This window comes from Nerophis ophidion, linkage group LG05 (genome assembly GCF_033978795.1).
Source record: "Nerophis ophidion isolate RoL-2023_Sa linkage group LG05, RoL_Noph_v1.0, whole genome shotgun sequence".
NCBI lineage: Eukaryota > Metazoa > Chordata > Actinopteri > Syngnathiformes > Syngnathidae > Nerophis > Nerophis ophidion.
Window position 1 is genome coordinate 33,754,376 of NC_084615.1, and position 13,945 is coordinate 33,768,320.

Here is a 13,945-nt window from a genome sequence, read left to right on the forward strand (position 1 = left end):
CAGGTGAAAGAGCAATGTGAAGTGTCCATATGTCTCTTTGCATCACGCACCAGAGAAAGCGTTGCTGTAGTAGCGTGACAGTGTCTGCATGATGTCTTTGGAGTGCTGCGTCCACGGAGCAATCTTCCGGTAGGTCTTGACCCTGTGTACCAGCTGGGAGCCGCCATACTGCAGCGACAGGGTGTCTCCATGGTCCTCGTACAGCTCTTCAAACAATCTAAAGCATACAAAATACGGCTGGTTTTACACATATAAGCACTTTTTGGGTAATAAGTGGCTTATTTAAAAAAAGCAATAAAGAAAAAGGGTTTATGGCATATAAAAAATCGGGCATATGACAGTCCTATCTATAAATTACACATTGACTGATGACCACATACAATATGGTTGTAAATTTTTGAAATAGTTATTTGTTTGGCTTAAGTAGCTTATAAATGCACAACGTGATACATATTTCTCGCAATTTATAATAAAACAAATGTAATCAATTTCAAAGCTTAACCCATACAAATGTATATTTAGGACCACATCATTGGAAGTAGGTACAAAGGCTGTCATTCAGAAATGTGAAAATTGTACTTAACCTGTTTTCCATAATGACTTGGAGAGGATGAAAAACCTCAAAGCATAAACATAAGGTCTCTTTGATCACTCATTCATTATCATCATATTGCACAACACAACCATATTGTAATAGCTGAGCAAACTGATCAGTCAGCTTTGATAGTGTTGTTGAGTTAATTCTAAATAACAGGAAAGTAAGTGTAACAAGCATGACTTTCACACCTACAGCTGAGTAAGCGACAACAACATGCAGAGGTAAATAAAGCTTCTGGAATCATCATAGTTCGAGAAGGTAGAAAAACACATTAGGACGTTACCAATAGCCACAGCTGCAAATGCTCATGGTTTTGTAAGCGGGACTAATTAGAGACCCATGCAGTTATATTACTAACCCACACCCGGCAACTACAGGAGACTGCTGTTAAATGAACAGATGCAATAATTGGAGCATTTCCTGTAGTTATTTTGGGTTTAACTAACTTATTTATGCACGACAACAAAAGGGGAATATTGTAAATAAGAGAGTATATGAGCTCTTGTGTAAGACAAAAATAAAGGACGTTGTGTTAACAACACAAACACAAAACATTACCCTAGAGAAAAATACAAATTTATTGTCTTACATACTCCCATTTTATTTAAAAGTGGATCAAGATGTAACGGGACTGTTGGTTATGTCACTAATGCTTGTGCATGAAAAAAAAAAACATTCTAACTACTCCTCTTACTCCTTCAGTGGTAATAGGAGTACAAGCAGTAAGTAATCAGGATGATATGAGTGGTATTGGACAAAATGTACGTTATCAAGGGGTGCAGAACGGAGAACATGATGGGGGAAAGGGGGGGGGGAGAACAATCTTATCCTGCTATGGGGGACATTTGAGCAGAATAGATTATGTGATTATAACTGGTGCACATACTTAACTGCTTCTATGTGGCAGTTAAGTATGTGCACTTATGATGTGGCTTATTCATTAAAATCCAAAATTAGTAAGGTTTTTGTGACATTTATTATTGTACTCATAGAGGCTGTAAATTTGTAATTTAAAAAAGTGTCAATGGAAAGAAAAGCTTTTACTTGTGATCAAAAATTAAACAAATTTAAAGAAAGGGCTGATACCTCACACAGTCAGTGTCGAATTGGAGTTTGGGCTTGTCAGTCATTCCAAGAGCATAGAGCTGATAAGCAAGTGCACACTTGCCCACCATGAATTGGGCGGTGTTGGTTCGGTCCAGACAGTCCACGCAGTTAGTCCGCAGCACACCGGTCTAGATAGAGCAATGCAAGAGATGACACTATTTAAAAATTCTGTCCGATACAATGTTGATTTTTGGTAAAATGTCAACAATTCAGAGAATATCCATCAAGCATCTAAGTGGAAATCTAAAAAAATAGCGTTTGGTTAGCCAAACTAACCTGCACCCGTCCACAGACTGTAACGTGTCCACCCAAATCTCCCCATCTGTGGGAAAAATGACTTCAGTTGTACACAGAACAAAATACACAGAAGAAAAAATAAAACAATGTCCAGTACATCCATTCTTTTACAAGATGTGTAGCTCAGAGGGGTCGAACTCGTTTTGATTGAGGGGCCACATCACAGTTATGACTGCTTTTCGAGCTTGTAACGGTGAACATATATGTGTATAAATGTATAATCACCTTACGATAGTATTACACAATTTCCAATGCATTTTATGATTCGATTGTTTATGTACACCTTTATGGATAACTTGTTTTGAAATCATAAATCAAGCTTAATAGCAGATATTTAATTATTAATCTAAAAAAAAAATTGTAATACAGAACGTAATAATTTAGGATTGCAGCGATCAATCGATTAATTCAATTAGAAAAGAGCTTTGATTTATATTCTGCTAATTCGATTAATCGTTTAATGAGTATAACTATCCATTCATCCATCAATTTTCTACCGCTTATTCCCTTTTTGGGTCGCAGGGGTGCTGGTGCCTATCTCAGCTACAATCTGGCTGAAGGCGGCGTACACCCTCGACACACTCACACTCACATTCACACACTAGGGCCAATTTAGTGTTGCCAATCAACATATCCCCAGGTGCATGTCTTTGAAAGTGGGAGGAAGCCGGAATACCCGGAGGGAACCCACGCAGTCACTAATAAAAATTTATAAAATATGGAATATATGGAGTGTCCGGAACTTTAAAAACACTAACATAGTTTTAGCTATGCTGCTAACAAGTGTGTGTTGTGATCTCTGTAATGGCAAACAGTGGCAAGTTTATTATTATTTTTTAAATATAGAGTATATTTTGTTATTAATCCACACATGTTCAAAGTGCAATTTCAATGTTGATTATGTACATTTATTATGAAAAAGACTGTTTGTCTATGCGTGGTGCAATCGTACAGTATGTAGAAAAGGCTCCACTGAAATGGCAGCTGGTTCTATCAGGTCTGTTCTCTTTTACTGTCTTTTATGTCCTTGGTGTTCTTTGATGTTTCCGCCTAGTGTTTTTTACCTTATTTTTGTGTACTTTTTGTACCTGTACTACAAACACATAATTTCCATAATGTGGAATTAATAAAGTTTGTCCTAACCTATTATACAACAGTTTATTTGAATAGCCCTGCAGTATGATGATGAGCAGGTTCATGAAAGTAAACTCTTGTCACTAGTGTTTTTTATGTGAAGTATCCGTAGGGCTCTGATTACTCCCTAAATATATCGACAAAGTTGTTAAATTGGCAACACTAATAATCCCTCCTAGTACATCCCTCTCTTGGGTCTCGGGGTAGCAGATGTGGTGCATTATAATATGTTTATTAGTGAGGGTAAACATGTAGCACCAAATGTATTGTATTCTATGCTTACTGTTTTTGTGTGCATACCCTGAAAAGGAGGGTCACATAAAGAGTGGGCATTATAAAGAAAGTGAGATGGCCAATTAATATGGTGGCAGCGCAGTCTTTGTGTTATGTAACAATGTTGGGCAAAAGCGATTAACATGTGCAGACAACGGCAGAGCTTGCATGAAGAAAAGGCAATCTACTTGGCTCCGTAGAGGACTATTCACAGCGACACAGCTGCCACTGGGCATCATTTCCATTAAGAATTCAAAGCCTCAGAGTTTGAAAATTAAGAAGCAGCTATAAATGTAATAATCTTAACTTTGGTTAAACTTTTCTGAATATAGATATCCTATAGGTTTTATAATCACAAGCGAAATTGTCGACGACTTCTGAAAAGTTATTTGGTCATTCCCACAAGTGACCTTGGACATATTTCGCTTAAATGTGGGGCTCTGCTTTTTTTTAACCAAGCGTGCTCAAATTGTACGCCCATGTGCTTGTCAGTCCACCAAAAGTGTGTACCAAATGTGGTGATTCTGCGTAACAACCAAAATTACAGTGGGTGTTTCGTAGAGCTGCGTGAGGAATCTCAAGTTAATCCGACTGAAACAACAGCGCCAACATGCTGTGTATTTGTCAAAAAATTATAGCGCAAGCAACACAGAAGGGAGACATGTTTTGCCAATTTTTCACACTGTCAAATGCAGTTGTTTACGAGTATGTAACTGTTATGCTTTAAGTTGCAAGAAAATAAATATTTGAGTTTGTCAGTTGACGTAGCAAATGTCTAAGTGAAATCCCAAAGATTAGCATCTGGTCTTATTCGCTAGCATTAGCTGTTAGCTAGAAATTGACATAACTATGTTTTTACAACCATGGGAAGGAAGAAAGTAGTGTGAAGGACAGTGCTGATAAGAAAATGTGGATGATATTCATTGAATTAAAGTAAGAAATCATCAAAGTATGACAGTGTATGGAGCCAACCTGGAAAAACCAAATGAGCGAAACACTGCTAGTCTGCACAATACTGAAACAGAATTAATCTAACGCCAGCCAAAAAGGGTAAAATAATATCTCAACGGGGGACATTTTTTAATGAAACTATGAAGAAGCTGCGGATGGTGTGTTTGACGGCGAAGCAGCTGGAAGGAGATACCATAGAAGTCTACTCTCCAAGGAAAACCTTCTACATTATTAATACATTACTAGATGTAAGTACTGTATTTGTTTGTAGTACATTCTATTGCATCGTTTTGTACCGTTTTTATCATCTAAAAGTTTGTTCTTTTTAAAAAGACATGTTGCATGTTAAATTAGTGCTGTTTTTGGCAAGTCATTTTCAATGGGTGATTTTGATTTGAGATACAAGTGTTTTATGTTAAGCGCTCTATCACAGAACCAATTAAACTCGTAAGTCGAGGTACTGCTGTACATAAAAATTGTGTAAAATCCCCAGAACCTTCTGTTAGTCACTTTCCTTGCCGGTGTTACATAACAGAGTCTCACCTGTCATCGGGCCTGAGAGTGTGACAGTAGAAGTCTGATCGATTCACAAAAAATCCAGTACGTTTTACCACATTCTCTGCGATCATACTTAGACGGTCCAAAACATTGCACAGTTTACTGCAAAGGAGAGAAAATACCATATTATAGATATTTGTGTAAAACAAAAACTCCAAATCATTGTGGTGCGAAAATGATAAGTTATGCAAATATATAAAAAAATGTTTTATATTTAACACAGAGCTGTGTTTTAGTGGTATGAGGAGCATTGAGCTTGATGAAAAGTGGCCAGGCGACATATTGAATAAGTAATATTCCATCATAAATATTGCTGAACTATTATTCTGTTTCCAAATGTAAATAATAAAATCACATTTTGCTTTTGTTTTACACTAACAAAGCCTGGTTCCCAACCTCTTGGTATATCGGGCCATGTCCCATGCGATGTAGTCAATGCAGTGCTGAGGTGGCAGGAACTGGTTGAGGTTAATCACAGCGGGGTACAGCTCTTCACTCAAAATCTTTTCATGTTTCCTTTTTTCTCGTTTCTGCGACACAAAGAGATGTACATTACATGTATGAATTATTTTCTGTGATCTAAAAAAGGGACGTAGGGGGGGAATAATGGGCGCATTATTCCACAGCTTTAATAGGATTCCATCCATTCATCCCTTTTCTACTGCTTGTCCCTTTCAGGTTCGCGGTAGGAGGGGTGGGGAGGATGGCCTTGTATAAAAAGGTCCTGTGAGGATACAAGTAGATGTTGTATGAGGCATGTTAGCTTTAATGCATTCTGACATTGGGTCGTCTCCATGAAGGAGAAGCAAGATGCACACTACATAGCAAGACGTCCGGAATGATAGATACACACTTTATAACGAGGAGTCCTGAGTGACAGATATATATTATAGCAGGGAATCCTGACTTATAAATATTAACTGACTATAGCAAGGAGTCATGACTGATAGATACACTATACATAGCAAGAAGGTCAGAATGATAAATATACACTTTATAGCAAGGAGTCCTGACTGATAGATATACATTACAGGACTGTCTCAGAAAATTAGAATATTGTGATAAAGTCCTTTATTTTCTGTAATGCAACTAAAAACCTGAAAATGTCATACATTCTGGATTCATTACACATGAACTGAAATATTGCAAGCCTTTTATTATTTTAATATCGCTGATTATGGCTTAAGAAAACTCAAAAATCATATCTCAAAAAATTAGAATATTTCCTCAGACCAAGTAAAAAAAAAGATTTATAACAGCAAAACAAAATCAAACATTTGAAAATGTCAATTAATGCACTCAGTACTTGGTTGGAAGTATTTTTGCACGGATTACTGCATCAATGCGGCGTGACATGGAGGCAATCAGCCTGTGGCATTGCTGAGGCGTTATAAATGCCCAGGATGCTTCAAAAGCGGCCTTTAGCTCATTTGCACTATTGGGTCTGGTGTATTTCAGCTTCTTCTTCACAATACCCCACAGGTTCTCTATGGGGTTCAGGTCAAGGGAGTTGGCAGGCCTATTGAGGACAGTAATGCCATCCATGGTCAGTACACCAGTTACTTGTGGTTTTGGCACTGTGGGCAGGTGCCAGATCATGCTGGAAAATGAAATCATCATCTCCATAGAGCTTTTCAACAGATGGAAGCATGTAGTGCTCTAAAATCTCTTGGTACACAGCTGCATTGACTCTGGACATGATGAAACACAGTGGACCAACACCAGCAGCTGACATGGCTCCCCAAACCCCAAACTTAAACGCTCATCTTACTAAGACATTTTTACAAGTGCATTCTTTCCACTCAGTAAGAAAAGTTTAAAAGACCATTTTCTGCTCCACAGTGCACAAAGCTAGGTGGATAGGTTGGTGTGGAAAGAACTTTGACACCAACCCCCAGTCAACTCAGCGGAAACAATTTAAAACAAAAACGTTCTCTGATTTGTTTGGAGACTTTAAATGTATAATGGAAATTCAATGCTCCTCAGGGGCTACAATATGAATATATAAATGTATAAATATTTTTTTTAAGTTTATTAAAAACTAACTCCAGGTGTGTGCTTTGGTTTTTCTTTGGCTTTTCAATATTTGTTCCAATTGTTTCAACTGCCAACACAAATCAAATCAAATCAACTTTATTTATAAAGCACATTTAAAACTTACCACAGGGGTAGCCAAAGTGCTGTACAATGGACAGGTTAAAAGATAATACAAGGACCGAGCAAACAACACAACACAAACAGAACATGATAAAAATAAATAAATAAAACATAAAAACAGGTTCACAGCAGGTGTATAATGGGGCGCCATTGCAGGATGGATATCACTTAGTGTTAAAAGCCAAGGAATAAAAGTATGTTTTTAAGAGAGATTTAAAAACAGGAAGAGAGGAGGCTTGTCAAACACTCAGAGGTAAACCGTTCCAGAGCTTGGGAGCAGCAGCCGCGAAAGCTCTGTTACCTTTAAGCTTCAGCCTTGTGTGAGAGACCGTCAGTAGCAGCTGATCGGCTGATCTTAGGGATCGAGTGGGGCAGTAAGGCTGAAGGAGGTCGGAGAGATATGTTGGCGCAAGGTTGTTTAGACATTTAAAAGCAAATAAAAGGAGTTTAAAATAGATTCGATAACGCACAGGGAGCCAGTGAAGGGACGCTAATATAGGGGTGATGTGCTCACGTCTGCGGGTCTGTGTTAGCAGACGAGCAGCAGAGTTCTGCACGAGCTGCAGGCGGGCGAGGAAGGCCTGGCTAATGCCTACATACAGGGGATTAAAGTAAATATTGCAGAAATCTTGCGCCAAAATGACATTTTTAACACGCTTTCTGAATGTTTGTAGGGGGTTTGCATTTAGATACACCCTCTCGACCCTCTCAATCAAAGTTATTGTCACCCACACGCAGGTTCAGCGATTGTACCAAAAAGTTCTATTTTGGTTTCATCTGACCACATGACATTCTCCCAATCCTCTGCTGGATCATCCATGTATCCATTTTGGTATAAACTCAACTCGTCGTGTTTGGAGGAAGAAGAATACTGAGTTGCATCCCAAGAACACCACACCTACTGTGAAGCATGGGGGTGGAAACATCATGCTTTGGGGCTGTTTTTCTGCTAAGGAGACAGGACGATTGATCCGTGTTAAGGAAAGAATGAATGGGGCCATGTATCGTGTGATTTTGAGCCAAAACCTCCTTCCATCAGTGGGAGCTTTGAATGGTTGACCAAATACTTGTTTTCCACCATAATTTACAAATAAATTCTTTAAATTCCTACAATGTGAATTCCTGGATCTTTTTCCCACAATCTGTCTCTCACAGTTGAATTGTACCTATGATGAAAATTACAGACCTCTGTAATCATTTTAAGTGGGAGAACTTGCACAATCGGTGGCTGACTAAATACTTTTTTGCCCCACTGTAATTATATTACGTTTATATTTACTTCTAACACAATTTCCCAACTCATATGGAAACGGGGTTTGTAAGTTATTTTTATTATTATTCACAATCAAAAACAAACACGCACGCACGCACACACACACGCACACAGTCAATGATTTGTGGTTATAAACAGGGCACATTGAGCTATCTTTACATGTACTGTTCTACTACACAAGTTGTTGGCACTTTTGTGCAGTGATCATCTAAGATGATAATAGGCTTGGATGCAACATTTAGCAGATCACATCTCCACTCACATGTCCCCAGTAACGGCTACCAGTCAAATTACTGTCGCATTGTGTCAACCTTTCAGCAGAGCGTGTCATGCTGTCTAGCATATGTATTCGAACAAACACACACACATACTCACACATCTACAAAAAATATTCTAATCACATCTTTTAATGAGCAGATGAGAAAATAAATGTGCACATGCATTTGTCAAAGCAGACATGCACTGTGGCAAGGTCTAAGACTGCACTGCCAGGGTAATAATCAAGGATAACAATGGTGAAAAACTAGTTGCCCATAAAAGTACTGGTATAAAATAGCGATGATTTTTCAATTTAATACCTTGAATGCTTTTACATCTCATGTTTACATGTGCAAAGGAGTGGTGCTTCATCTGAAATAAAGTTATCTACAAGAGTCCAAAAGAATACGCAATCCACAGCCAATTAAATAAGGTGGTACGAAAGTTAATGCACATGCTGGGCCACGTGTGCACTTCCTCCCTCGCACTGAAAGCCCTGAAAATATCAGAGTTTTCGCTGCCATGCAGGGAAAGTGTCCACCACTGTGATATAGACTGTCATGATTTTATGGCTAATTACCCATTATTTCTTCTGTCTGTCTGTCTCCCTGGCATAAGGAGAGGTTGTTGAGTAAGAATGGTGGGGGTGTCCCCCTGCCTTAATCCCCACAGTTGCAAAAATCACATGGCTGCAGCTTGCGTGGATCTCCGAGGTCTCCGATTGGTCCCCGTGCTCACGGTTTCCTTTCCTCGAGACAACGTGAGCATGAAACCCAAGCAGTAGAGTGAAGAGTGAGTATGCACCCCATTGTTCTGTTGTGTGTGGGCACAAAAGGAAATGCAGTGCAATGCAAATGAATGACTGCTGCATGGGAATGAAATTTTTGTCTATGGATTTTTACCTTTTTTGAGCAGTGTTGAATAGGCATGGGTACCAAAGCCCGGCATAAAGCACTAAGCAGTAATGATTGATAATTGGAGCCTCAGTGACACTCACACACGCTGGCTGTACTGACACTGCAGTAACACTGTATTGCTGTTTCATAATTGTGCCATCTGCTGAATTGAAAAAGACACTAGATTTGACATGCACATAAGATCAATAGTTAGCAAAATATTTTTTTCTCTCAAACAAATAGGAACATGAAACTTGCAACTCTGGTCAATGAGCCAAATAGTAAACATTTAAAATAAAATGTACCTTATAGGGCTGTGTGATAAAAAAATTGTGCCGCACTTCTTAATATTTCCCTTTTCTTAATTCCCACTACAGCAATGATGGCGACAAATGCAGATGTCAAACATGGGATGTCAAACATTTCGGGAGAACATCGGCACCGTAACACAGCAACTGTATCGTTTAAATGTTTAAAGTTAAAGTACCACACTAGGTGTGGTGAAATTACCCTCTGCATTTGACCCATCCCCTTGTTCCACCGCCTGAGCAGTGAGCAGCAGCGGTCGCCGCACTAGGGAATCATTTTGGTGATTTAACCCCTAGTTCCAACCCTTGATACAGGTAACGGGTCCCATTTTTATAGACTTTGGTTTGACTCAGCTACTGAGCAGGATTTATTTCTTAACGTGACACGCACACCGAGGGACACACTATCACTCCTTGTGTTTCATAATGCATCAATGCGTCAGTATAATTTCACTCATCACTACAGAGTAAATAACGGTCCCTCATTTCAGTGCTAATTTAGTGGCACTGAAATGAGGCAAACATTTGAAAAGCTATCACTGAGTCAAATGTCCCAACGGTGTTACGTTTAAATGTGTTTTTTCTCATCTACACTGACAAAGGTAGCTCACCTTTGTCAGTCAGTCACTAACTTAGACTATAATGCTCAAAATGTTGTAATTTTTCTCAATTAATATGCGACTTACAGTATGTGCGTAGGATTAAGTAGTAAACACAATTGTATTGCCAGAATCATGTATCAATTCTTGATTTATGCTCTAATTGGTGAAATGTATGCACTTACTGTTTTTTTTTTGTCACATTGCATATGTTTTATATCGCTGCTGGTTTTGCTTGGGTTATTATGACTATGTTTGTTTATTATTTTATCTCTAATAGGTCGCTTGATATCGATTTAATTGTATTTATATTATCTACAGTAATTATTCAAATTATTATCTTGTTTAAATTCTGTTTCAAAAGAACTGATTTGGCACTGGTATTGAATAATATGTAAACAATACCCAAGCCTAGTTTTGGAGTACAGGGCACAGAAAAATGTGTTGGTGATTTTTGATGTGCTCTCTACCTGTCAGGGGATTTTAACTGCAATGCTAGAGTTTGCGATCACCATGCAAGTTTTCCACGACAACATCAATGATCAGTACTGATCGGTCTTGTGTGGCCTAAAGTACAGTACACAATTCCAACTCAAAAACTAACTGCTGAGTGATTCATTTGCATTCATTCAAAGCACTCAAGCAATTGACAAACAATTAAACAAATACCTACTGTAAATATTAACCATTTCAAAGCTAAAATTTACATTTACAAAGTTTTATGTTGATTTAATAGTGAATTAAATACATTGTGTTCTGCAAATCTTCGGCAACCTTTGGATTCTTCCAAAGGTAGCCATATATGAAACCATATATAAAACAGTCATGATTTATGTACTGTATATGTTTAAGCTAACACTTGAACTCCTAGTGAGTGTTTGTCTAAACATGCACTTTGCTTTTATTTTTCTGACCAATGCCACATGATGACACTGTTTTAAAACCCCATAAGTCAGGTTGACTAGAAATTTCAAATACAGCTCAATGCGTTCTACAACTTTGTAATGTTTAGCTGAGTAACAGCGGATTTTAAATGAAATCAAATCAACTTTATTTATAGAGCACATTTAAAGTTTACCACAGGGGTAGCCAAAGTGCTGTACAATGGGCAGGTTAAAAGATAATACGAGAACCGAGCAAACACAACACAACACAAACAGAACACGATAAAAAATAAATAAATAAAATAAATAAAACATAAAAACAGGTTCACAGCAGGTGTATTATGGGGCACCATTGCAGAATGGATATCACTGTGTTAAAAGCCATGGAATAAAAGTATGTTTTTAAAAGCGATTTAAAAACAGGAAGAGAGGAGGCTTGTCTAACATTCAGAGGTAAGTCGTTCCAGAGCTTGGGAGCAGCAGCGGCGAAAGCTCTGTCACCTCTAAGCTTCAGCCTTGTGTCAGGGACCGTCAGTAGGAGCTGATCAGCTGATCTTAGGGATCGGGTGGGGTAGTAAGGCTGAAGGAGGTCGGAGAGATATGTTGGCGCGAGGTTGTTTAGACATTTAAAAACAAATACAAGGAGTTTAAAGTTGATTCGGTAACGCACAGGGAGCCAGTGAAGGGACGCTAATATAGGGGTGATGTGCTCACGTCTGCGGGTTTGTGTTAGCAGACGAGCAGCAGAGTTCTGCACGAGCTGCAGGCGGGCGAGGGAGGCCTGGCTAATGCCTACATACAGGGCATTGCATTAGTCTAAACGATTCGAGATAAAGGCGTGGATTAATTTCTCGAGATCATGTCCTGATAGAAGCGGTTTCACTTTCACTATTTGGCGTAGTTGATAAAAGCTTTTTTGAACGACGCTGCTGATTTGTCTTTCGAATTTGAAATCTGAGTCAAACTTTACCCCTAGGTTTGTGACACAGTCGCTGAAATACGGGTCAGAGTGCCGAGGTCAACGTTGGGGGAGGGAGAGCGACTTGGACCGAACAACATAACTTCTGTTTTGTCTTCATTTAGGCTCAGGAAGTTAGCTGAAAGCCAGGCTTTGATGTCGTGCAGACAGTCAATGAGACGTTGAACCGTGTTATTTTGTGCCATGGAAAAATAGATTTGGCAATCATCTGCATAAAAATGAAATGCAATACCATCCATCCATCCATCAATTTTCTACCACTTATTCCCTTTGGCGTCGCAGAGGGCGCTGGTGCCTATCTCAGCTACAATCGGGCATACCGTACTTCCTAAAAAGAGAACCAAGGGGGAGAAGGTAAAGGGCAAATAAGATTGGGGCAAGGATTGAGCCATGGGGGACCCCATGTGGTAAAAGTGCTGTGGAAGACATAAAACTGTCTATTTTTACACAAAAACTCCTGTCGGTTAGGTACGACCGGAACCAGTTGAGGGCGGCGCCCTTAATACCCACACAGTTCTCAAGACGAGTGATTAAGGTGGCGTAGTCGACGTTGTCGAACGCAGCAGACAGATCTAAAAGCACCAGGACAACATGTTTACCAGAATCAGTTGACAGGAGGATATCGTTAAAACCTTTTGGCAGCGCTGACTCTGTGCTGTGGAGGGCTTTAAAACCAGACTGGAACAGCTCAGTGATCCCATTATCCTCTAAGAAGGGCAACAACTGACTGTAGACAACCTTCTCTAATATTTTGGAAATGTATGGAAGATTAGAGATACTGTAGGTCTAAGGATAGAGAGGAGAGAGGGGTCGAGTCTTGGTTTTTTAAGTAGAGGTCGTGCCACTGCATGTTTAAACTCTACTGGAACTATTGCAGAAGAGAGGCTACAATAGATAATGTTAAGGACACCTGAACCAATAGCAGCAAGTACCTCCTTAAACAGGTGAGGTGGGAGGGCATCTGCAGGAGAACCAGAGGGCTTCATATGACTAACTGTGTAATTTAGTACATTTCCTGGTAATAGAGAACAATGACAGTCACAAAAATAAAATATTGATGCCAAAAAAGCTGCACTTTTAGAAAAGGCCTTAGCAAAATGGTCTTCCTCGGCGAATGCACCACCCCTCAGCTACACTAAGTCATGTCAATTTTAAATACCCCTGACCAGTGTATTTTTGGTGGCCTAAGACATTTGCATAGCACTGTATGTATAGTATGTGTGCAAAGTTGTTGATAACATACCTTGACCAGGTTAAAGATGATAATCGGTGATCCAAATCGCTGCAGCATTTGGTCAAAATGGAGGCCAGCCACATGTGCATATGGGTCTGCTTGGTCCACTGCAAGAGATTATTATACTTTAAAATGTGCATATTCACTTTAATTCAGGTAACAGACACAGCAAACACCTCCTTAAAATAAACCTGGGGCCCTATTACCAAAAATAGTTATTCTTATTATACTCTGGGAAACAATTTCCATTTCTGATGAGCGCCTCACAACTGAGAGACATTTTCTAACTGCAATGACTTCATCAAAACATGTTATAAATAGGCTCCTTATGGAACGAGAAGGAAAGGCGAGGGTCACACCATGTCAGTCCAACGTCTGTTCAAACTGTCACTAAGTTACGTCACTGACCTAGATTTATAGAATAAAAGTCCTTTTCCAC

At 39.1% G+C, this 13,945-nt stretch overlaps 1 protein-coding gene across 5 annotated transcripts in view; it reads right to left on the reverse strand.

The window, feature by feature from the left end:
* fig4a (FIG4 phosphoinositide 5-phosphatase a) overlaps window positions 1-13,945 on the reverse strand; it is a 102,270-nt gene that overhangs the window by 58,488 nt on the left and 29,837 nt on the right. For all 5 annotated transcript variants that reach the window (XM_061900616.1, XM_061900614.1, XM_061900615.1 and 2 more), the window contains 6 exons: window positions 13,516-13,613; window positions 5,315-5,448; window positions 4,904-5,020; window positions 1,982-2,027; window positions 1,685-1,833; window positions 51-217 (listed from right to left, as the gene is read on the reverse strand). In XM_061900616.1, the coding sequence (XP_061756600.1) occupies window positions 51-217; window positions 1,685-1,833; window positions 1,982-2,027; window positions 4,904-5,020; window positions 5,315-5,448; window positions 13,516-13,613 (711 nt within the window). The remainder of the gene's footprint in view (window positions 1-50; window positions 218-1,684; window positions 1,834-1,981; window positions 2,028-4,903; window positions 5,021-5,314; window positions 5,449-13,515; window positions 13,614-13,945) is intronic.